Source organism: Rhincodon typus, chromosome 41, assembly GCF_021869965.1.
Source record: "Rhincodon typus isolate 14 chromosome 41, sRhiTyp1.1, whole genome shotgun sequence".
NCBI lineage: Eukaryota > Metazoa > Chordata > Chondrichthyes > Orectolobiformes > Rhincodontidae > Rhincodon > Rhincodon typus.
Window position 1 is genome coordinate 3427840 of NC_063372.1, and position 9426 is coordinate 3437265.

General features: G+C 40.7%; 1 protein-coding gene across 1 annotated transcript in view; it reads right to left on the reverse strand.

The window, feature by feature from the left end:
• Nucleotides 1–5316: 5316 nt before the first annotated feature.
• The window catches only part of LOC109924733 (transmembrane protein 106C-like), a 40522-nt gene continuing 36412 nt past the window's right edge, over nucleotides 5317–9426 (reverse strand). The window contains exon 7 of the mRNA XM_048619007.1: nucleotides 5317–8141. Within this exon, the coding sequence (XP_048474964.1) occupies nucleotides 8024–8141 (118 nt within the window). The 3' untranslated portion in view covers nucleotides 5317–8023. The remainder of the gene's footprint in view (nucleotides 8142–9426) is intronic.

The following is a 9426-nucleotide window of genomic DNA, read 5'->3' on the forward strand; positions in this document are numbered from 1 at the left end:
AAAAAAAGGAAACTGCAAAGGGATTTGAGGAGATTACCATAACAGGTCCCACCTTCTCAACCTCACCTGACCTCAGGAAAAATTGTCCCTGTACTGAGAGCGCTACCCTGTAGTCCTCTAGGACCAGTGAATAATTAATTAATATTTTTAAAAAAAAACATAAAAAGGTGATCTAGCAAATGAAGGCCAGTGTGGAAAAGTATGAAATTGCCCACACTGCCTGAGAGAATAGAAAGGTATATTATATAAATGGCGAGAGGTTGCAGAGCTCTGAAGAACAGAGATCTAGGTACCCTAGCGCATGAATCACAGAAGGTTAGTATGCAGATACAGCAAGTAATCAGGAAAGCTAATAGGAAGGTGTTGGGTTTTATTGTGAGGGGAATTGAATGCAAGGAGTTGGGAGGTTAAGCTTCAGTTATACAGGTCATTGAGACTACAATTGGAGTATTTGTACAGCACCGGTCACTGTATTTGGATGTTAATGTGTTAGAAGACGTTCAGAGAAGGTTTACGAGAGCGGATTGCCTTTCAGGAAATGCTAGATAGACTGGGTCTGTATCGTCTCGAGTTAAGTGTCAGAGGTGACTTAATTGAAAAATGCAAGATATTCAGGGGTCTTGACTAGCGGAAAGAATGTTTCCTCTTGTAGGAGAATCTAGGGCCAGGGGTCATAGCTTAAAAAAAACAACCCTAACCCATTTAGGACAGATGAGTAATTCTTCCCCTGCCAGGGGGTTAGTTGCTTCGTGAGAGACGAATCAAACATTCCTGCTGCTAACCTTATGATAAAGGAAGTCATTAATGAAGCAGGGGAAGTCGTGGAAGTGGAGGAGATTGTTTTTGTGGACAGTCAACGCCTCTTTCTAGCTATGATTAGTGTTTCACTTCAATTTCTACTGAATTTGTTTGAAAAACATAGCAAAAACTGAAGAAGCAGCTCAGTACACCTCAGCAATTTTAAAGCTAATGGTATGGGAGATAATGTTGGGAGATGGTATCATTAATCTATTAGGAATATGTCATTCTCATATTGGCAGACTGAGTAGTAGGGTACCAGAAGAATCTCAATTCAGTGCAGAACAAGCATCATTGCCTAACACTTGCTTCACCAGCACCCGCTCCCCCAAACCCCCATCACTTGCACAGTTGTCTGCCATTATTCAGTCCCCTTGAATGCTTCAATTGAAGCTGCCTCCACTACATTTCCAGGCAGCGCATTCCAGACCCAAACTGCTCAGTAATGCAAACAGATTTCCTCATCACCCCTGCTTCATTTGCACATCCTTTTAATCTATGCCCCCTCATTCTTGCTTTCATAAGCAGAAATAACCTCTCCCTAGTTTACTCTACCTGCTCATGAATTTGAAAACCTTTATCAAATCTCCTCTCAGCCTTATTGCCTCCAGTGAACAAGAGCTGTTCTTGTTTTAAAACAATCACTTCTATGCTCCCTCCAATACATTCACATCTTTCCTATAAAGAAGTCCCACAACTGTAAACACTCAACCAACAAGTGTCTTGTTCAAGTTCACCATCACCCTCTCTTACTCTATGTCCCTATTAATAGGGAGGACACTGCTTTATTAACAGCAGTCACTTTCAGTAGTCTGTGCACATTTAGAATTGTACTTCCTAAATGATGTTGTCTTTCAATGTTTTCCCAAAGTGCATTACCTCCCTTCTCTGCTCGGTCACCTGCCACCTACTCCCATCAACTTACCCATGTCCTTTTGGAGTTCTACATGGGCCCCAGCTGCTCACAATACAATGATTTAAATGTGATCAAAAGTTTAATATACTTCACATTTTAACACAAGTAAAATTATGAGGGTGTGGCATGAGGAAGATTCAGCATAGTTTCAGTGATTGGATAAAAACACTGCACATGGAAGAGATATTTTCTTAAAAAAAACCAACCTGCTCAGATGTTATTACACACCAGAGAAGCTGGGCCTTGTAGCAGGTCTCCTGGTTCAGGAGGTAGGGATATTACCATTACATGAGGCCCTAGTGGGTAGAACAATGCAGAAAAGTGAGGTTATGCAGTTTGGTAGGACAAAAAGATGCAGAGTAGTTCTAAAAGAATGGAGAGTTTGAAAAGTATGGACATGTGTAGGGATTTGGGTATCCTTATCAAAAGGTCACTGATAGCAAATATGTAGGTGCAGCAAATCATTGCGAAGGCAAGTGGAATATTAGCCTTTAGCACAAGAAAATTGGGTACAGGAAGTGGCACCTTGTTTCAATTTTATAGGAGCTTGGTTATATGGTACCTGGAGTACTGTATGTAATTTTGGTCTCCTCCTCTCACGAAGAATATTAATGCCAGAGGGACTGCAACAAAGGTTCATCTGGTTCAAACTCTGCCTTTTGTTATTTGCAACTCTACAGAAAACAGGCAGGCAGTCTTAAAACCTGAAAAAGGTAGATACAGAAAAGATGTTTCAATGGTTGGGGAGTCTGGAGCCAAGGGAAATTTCTCTCCCAGTTTCAAAGTCTGTAATCCTTAAAAAGGCATTGAGTGCCACAATGCCTCAGTACTAGGGCACAAAGGGATTTGAAACCACAAGCACAAGCACCTGCCTCAAAAGGCTAGCATGCTACCCAGAGGTACAGCTGAACATCAAGTGACCTTGTAACATCAAAATTGAAAAGAAGATGTCTCATCCAGACTGTTGAGACAAAAGGGAAAAGAATGGTTTTTATAAGTTACATATTTTCTGAGCAGATGCCTAAAAGCACTGAGCTTTTGAAGTGTAGTCACTATTGTAAACTGTAGGAAATACAGCAGCTAATTTACAACACCAAATGAGGAAAAACAACAAAACTGCTCATCTCATCACCCTGAGAGGTGACAGAACAGGACCTGATAGTGTGGCACTTCCCACTCACTAACATGTTGAGACCAGCTGCCCTCCTGTAGAGTCCCAGAATGGCTCAAAACTTAAAAAAAAAAGACTTGGCTCTCAGCCAAGTAATAAATTGCCTTTTAACTTTGGTTAAAATCAGGAGGCAGTGAAGGGTATAAGATACAAAAGCCCCAGAAATCAGATTGAATGCATATGGTAGAAGAATACAACTGAAAAAAAAAAAGGCTGTTTTTTTCCCCTTTTCCAGTGCATTCATGCTGCTGGAATGCACTGGATTGCATACCAAGCCTTGGACTTTCATCCAGTGATTAGTTTGCTGCACAATAATCTGATAGGAGTTACAATACATATTTCCAGTGTGATGCATTTTATGCAAGCTTGGCAAAGTCAAAATTCTTTATTATATATAAAGCAGCTTGAACTAAAGTTCCCTCAAAGCCAACCCTGCCAAACTGAAGCAGGTTGGGCAAGAAACATTGTTCCAAAATGGTGAATGAACATGGCAGCAGGAAGGGCAGTTCAAAATCAAAGGCATGCTATAATTTGGCTTATAGTCTTGTATCTATAAAAAGTGGGAAACAAGTTGATTGCTGGTCAACCAACCAGGCAAAACATCCAGCCTTTGGAAGATCTCTTGCAATGAGATCAGCATAAATAGCAGCATACTGTGGAAGCCTGAAATCACATTTCAGCCTTCAATTGGCAGAGTTCAAAATGAGAAAGGAAGGGCTGTTATTTTATCAGAGCTTCTAGAGTTCTTGAACACTCCACTTGCAGGGCAGAGTGCATTTTGGTTGTTCAGAGTTTATAGCACACCTTAAACTTGAATCTAAGTCTCTGGCTCAAAGGCAAGGATGCTACCACTGCACTGCAAGAAGCCATGAAAGATGGTAGCTTTAAATTTTCATGCTCATCAGCTGTCTTGCACACAACCCTCCACAAACTGTGATTTACTTCAATCATTTGCAGTCTGACAATGAACCATAAATAACACAGCAAGCTACTGCATTTTGCGCGGCACTGGAAAGCAGTGGTTTGAGCAAAGTTGTAGCAGATTTTATGCCCAACATGAAATGCATTTTGCATCATTAAACTATTGACCATGCAGTGATCAAGAATGGAATTTTGGATAAGACTGCAAGGGGATTGAAGAATGAAGCGACAAAACAAATGCACTGGGAGAATCAAGCAAACTGGCACAGGGCTTTAAAAAGACATGTCATTGGGATTTTCACCCCCAAATGGGGTTGGAATACCTGCCATTTTCCCAACAAGCCAGAGGGTTACCCCATGGTGTTAGGAGCAAGGCAGCTGTCCAGGCAGCCTCCCAGCACAGTCAACACCAGCACTGCAAGATACCCTTGAGCACTTCCCCCCTACCAAAACACCGTCAGTCACAGGAAAGGCTGCAGACTGCCCTCTGGAAGGGTTCTGCATCCAAAAGAGACTTAGATGAGGAGCCCACTCAATCCACATTTGCATGGAATGAGTTCCATGCAAGAGGGCTTCTTACTGGTCCTGCAGCTTCAAGAACCACCCAAATCGAGTGGATTGGGAGCATGCCCTTCGTGACTAATTGGGCAAAAAAAAAGGAATAAAAATGTTGGGAACAGGCAATGAGTCATTACCCCATTCAGCTGCAACACTAGGATCCTGACCCAAGAACCACAATCTTGTCCCATGTGATCTCACATGCATTGGTCACAGTCCCACAAAAAATTTTAAAAACCTAATTTGTGGGAAATTGCAAGAAAGAAGCTCCATGAAAAAACTACTGGACAATATTGGACTGTAAAATCTTTTACAAAGATAAACCTCAGTTAAGTCCTTCTGTACAAGAATGTTACAGTATGCAATCTCTGCCTTCCCAACTCAAACCTCCTGCCACAGGATCTCACCTCCAACTGAATCTTTTCTATCTTCAAGTCACATTCACCAGCAACTGTATCCCTTTAGAAAAAAAAAGTGTACACAGACCAAGGCACAAACATCTTCACCTCAGGTTGAAACAGTCCCAATGGTGTAGAATCCTCAACTCCTTTTAGTCATTTTACATGTTCTGGCAACATGAACAGAAGTGATGTGGCTTGTCTAAATCTCACCACTATCTCCTGCTCCCTGTTCTTCCTACCTGAAAAAGGTCTCTGCTGTGGTCTTGATCTGCTTCAACTTCACGATCTGCTTAAAAAGACTGCAGCAGGCACCTTGCTCTAAGAGCAAATCACAAGAAAACAGGGTTTTCCCCCAGCATATGGGGGAAAAAGAATAAAAAAAGGATGAATGATAAAGGACATCTTTGCCCCTCTTAAAAATCTGACTAGATTAGAACGACCCATCCAAAGAAAGTCCATTCACACCACTGATTATGGTGTATATATTACTGAGGTGAGAAATCATGCAACCATTAAGCAGCACAGCGATGAATGAATTTTTGCGCAAAAAACTTAGATAGTTACTTTAATAGCTCATTTAAAAAGATTATACAGCCAAGGCATGGTACTAGATTCACAATCTAGTAAATGCAATATAGTACAGTAGCAAGAAACATTTAAAAGCCCAGAGCAACTGTTCATACCACCACTGAAATAAGCCAATACATTAGTCCCATAAACATTTATTTGAAAAAAGTGCTCAATAACTGACAGCATTACATTTAAACAATGCACATCAGTTCAGAGTGCCAAGACATTCCAGCCTGGTCAGGCCTAAATTTCTCTTTCCGGTATACAATACACAATTGATTTAAAAAAAACAGCCCTTCTACAGAAGAATCAAAACACAGCCACTGAAACAGGAAATCTGTGATATGATTGTCCAAAAGCTACCTCAGAAGTTCCAATATTTGCCCAATGGTGAAGTGTTAGGAATCAAGTCACTTGCACAGAAGAAGCAATTTACTGGGGTCTTGTTTCAAGTCAGAAATATCTTGTTAATACAGCCAATTGCTCAAACCACAAGCCTGTGCACATTTTAGGGTTAACTTTCTATCATATTCACCATTGGTGTGAAACAATGGGTCTAAAGCATTAGCTCACTTCTTTGAATGAAGGGTGGCAAAGGAAGACTTGTGCAGCAGCCTCCAACAGTGAATGAAATTTTCAAACTGTCAACTTAACTTTGCATTGTAAAAATGCTGGAGAGATTGCTTCAAGAGCTTTAATGTTGAACTAAAAACAATCCTCATATCACAAGTATGATACTGGCCTACACAATTTGTTAGGGGGGGGTTTTCATACTGTCAGCTAAGAGAGGAAACTGAAATCAGTGATATTAACTGGACAGCGTTTACCAGAACCCGAAAAAGGGCAAAGATGAGGAGTTACATTTTAGGAAAGCCATTCTCTTTTCCCCTCTCCAGTATTACCGACAGTCACTTGCTTGGTATCTCAAGTTTTGAACCTTGTCTTTGGGGTTCCTACCTACCATTGCTTTTGTTACTACATTGTGATATTGAACAACTACTCAGTTGTTGGCTAGTTACATTTTTACAGCCTAGCACACAGATAGAAGGTAGGGTTTCTTTACATGTTACACCAGCAAATCAAAATCAATATTCCAATCTTCCCAACACAAAAAATGCATTATCCATGTTAGTTCGAGAGATTAGACTTGGCAAACTTCAGTTTTGCTTTTGAGTTAAATCAATTCACAGCAAGCTTCCAGTGTTTGTTTTTTGTTCCACTTTTACAAATCCTGTCTGTCTCTTATCATATACAATACCCTGGGAGTACAAAAACATCTAGAATAAATTACAAAATAAAATCCATTCTTTCCTAGTTATGGAGATTCTCCTATTTCTTCAGTCTTCCCTTTGTAGAAGTTCAGTTTGGCCCATAGGGAAAGCTAAAACATTCATGAATGTCACCTTTAGGGGACACAGCAATTGGCAAACCGTGCAAAGACCCGTTCCCTTCTATTTTGGTAATCTGAACATGACGTCAGCTGTCAGTGTTTACCTTCTGCACTCATACAAAAAGTAGGTACGGCCATTTAAATATACAAATCACTGAACAGTCAATAGACATCAGTGCACCAAAAAAAAGAAAATAAGTGGCATAGCTGGAGGAAAAAACCACTAAACCAGAAGCAGTCAATATCAATAATAATTTTAGGGGTTGAAGTGGGGGGGTGGAAAGCTGCTTGCATCAGGCTACATAATAAAAATTAGTGTTTTTGTTAGCCATGCAACAAGTTAACCTGTAAAACCAATAGTTTGGGTTTTGAATATTACTGTGGTAGGAATGCAGACATTGTAAAAATATACACAACTTCAAAAATGCATCAAGGTGGTTTAATATAAAATCTCCATCATAAAGTGTTAATTTGCGATGCATTGGTTTAGTCCTTCATTTGACTTGGCTTGCAATCCTCTGTTCACATACTTCCTAGTTAGTGATTCTCAATTCAAATGTGAAAGCTTTACAGATATCTATTGGTGCAAATAATTCACACCCAACATTTGCATCAACTTGTGTTGAAGCTATTGAATGCCCCTAGGCTAACTTGGTGTGTTTAAGCCTGTTGTTTTAACCTGGAGGTTCTTTTGGCTACATTTTAGATCCAAGGACATTTACAACCTTGTAAATGAAAAGGGAAAGCACCAGGGTGCAAGAGGTCTATTTTTAAAAAAAAAAAACAACTTAGGAGGGAGAAGCAATCAAGTTTAGTCTAACGCAAACTAGGGAGTGGAATTCAGAGTGGGTGATAGTGACAAAAACATCACAGGTCTGGTGAGGCTTTGAGAGTACATTAACTTGTATGCATGTTTACGTTGTAAAAAGTCCCATTACTGAGAGACTCTTGTATGAAATTTGGAGAACAGACAACATGGCACACAGGAGGTAGGTTTTGAAACAAAAGGTATTGCCGTAGGAAGGAACATTAATTGGAAAAAAACAGCTGCTCAGGATGGTTGAAAGCATTGCTCTCAAACCTTTTTTGGTTAAAAGCACACAATGTTAAAGATGCTGGACATGGCCATCTTGCCTTACAAAAAAAACAGAAGGAGGGTGCAGAAACAGAAGACTCCTTTCAAAATCTACTTGCTGCAGTCACTTTCCAGCTAAAAATGGAGAAGTCCCATGTTAATGGAACCAGAAGAACTGAAGAAGTTGCTTTGAACCATCATTCCCATTCACACCATAGAGGTCTCAATGTTTCAAAGGAGGTCTTCTATATACTGTAGAATTGGACCCACAATCCAGATAGCGGTATGCTTCCAGAGAATTCTGCGATGGATGTCCCAAATAGGAGCTTTTCACTGTGGTCCTGAGAAGAGAAAAACAATTAAGTACTGCAGGGGAAGAAGTCAACAGTTAGCTTAGTCCCACTGAAGAATGGAGTTAACTTTGTCCAAGGAGGTACTGCACCATTATTGGTGGGTGTAACCAGTGGTATGGAAGTCAAAGTCAGATCTACAGTACAGGGAAAAGGCTCTTTAGCCCATTATGTCTGCTCTGGTCAAAACGTCATTCTATTCTATCTTCCAGCACTTCGTCCATAGTCTTGTATGCTTCGGCATTCAAGTGTTTAGACATACCATCACAATGTTGATGATTTCTGCCTCCAACATTGGTTTTTCCCATCTCAACCTTCTAACCTTACTTTAATAACAGATGCCACTAGTCATTGGTCCCAAGGGGAAAAGCTGGTCTATCCTATGCTCCTCAAATTTAACACCAAATCATGGTCCCCTCAGTCTTCTGCTTTAAAGAGAAGAGAAATGAGCCTAGTCTGTCCAATCTCTCTAAGAATTCTCCAGCCCAGGCAACTTCCTGGTGCATCTCCTCCGCAACTTTTGTGCTACCACATCCTTCCTACAAGTGAATCCTAGAACAGCACATACTCTGGCCCAACTAGCACTTTATGCCGTTCCAGCATCATCTCCCTGCTCGCAAGCTATGCCTTGGCAGGTTATACCATATGCTTTCTTAACCATCTGCCCTAATACCTTAAAAGGGACAGATGCACAACCACACATACAAGTTAAAGAAATCAAAGCCTCACCAGACCTGGGATATTTTTGTCCTCAGTTTCTCCCAGGGTTCTACCAATCATGTATTCCTTGCCTTTTGTCCTGAAGAGCAGCTCCACACACTTATCTGGACTGAATTCAGTCTCTGATCCACCCATCTGTATCCTCCTGTAATCCAAGGCCATCTTCCTGACTACTTCCTGCCCCCACTTTTGTTTTGTATCTGCAAATTTGATCAACCCTCCTACATTAGAGGGTAAAATCATTTAAGCAAAATCAGCAAAGGGCCACAACACTAATCCTTGGAGGGACCCTATGGGACACAGACTGCCAGATAGAAAAGCCCTCAGCCATCACCCTCTTCTTCCTGCCTCTCAGCCAATTGCAGATCCAATTCAGCAAATCCTTGGCCAGTTGACCTTATCAAAAGCCTTGAAGTCTAAACAGATTTCAAATGCATTGCCCTCATCTACACAGCTGGTCACCTTTGAAAAATTCAAATCAAGTTTGTCAGACATGACCATCCCTTGGCAATACCATGCTGACTATTCAGTTAATCCCAATCTCTCCAAATGCAAA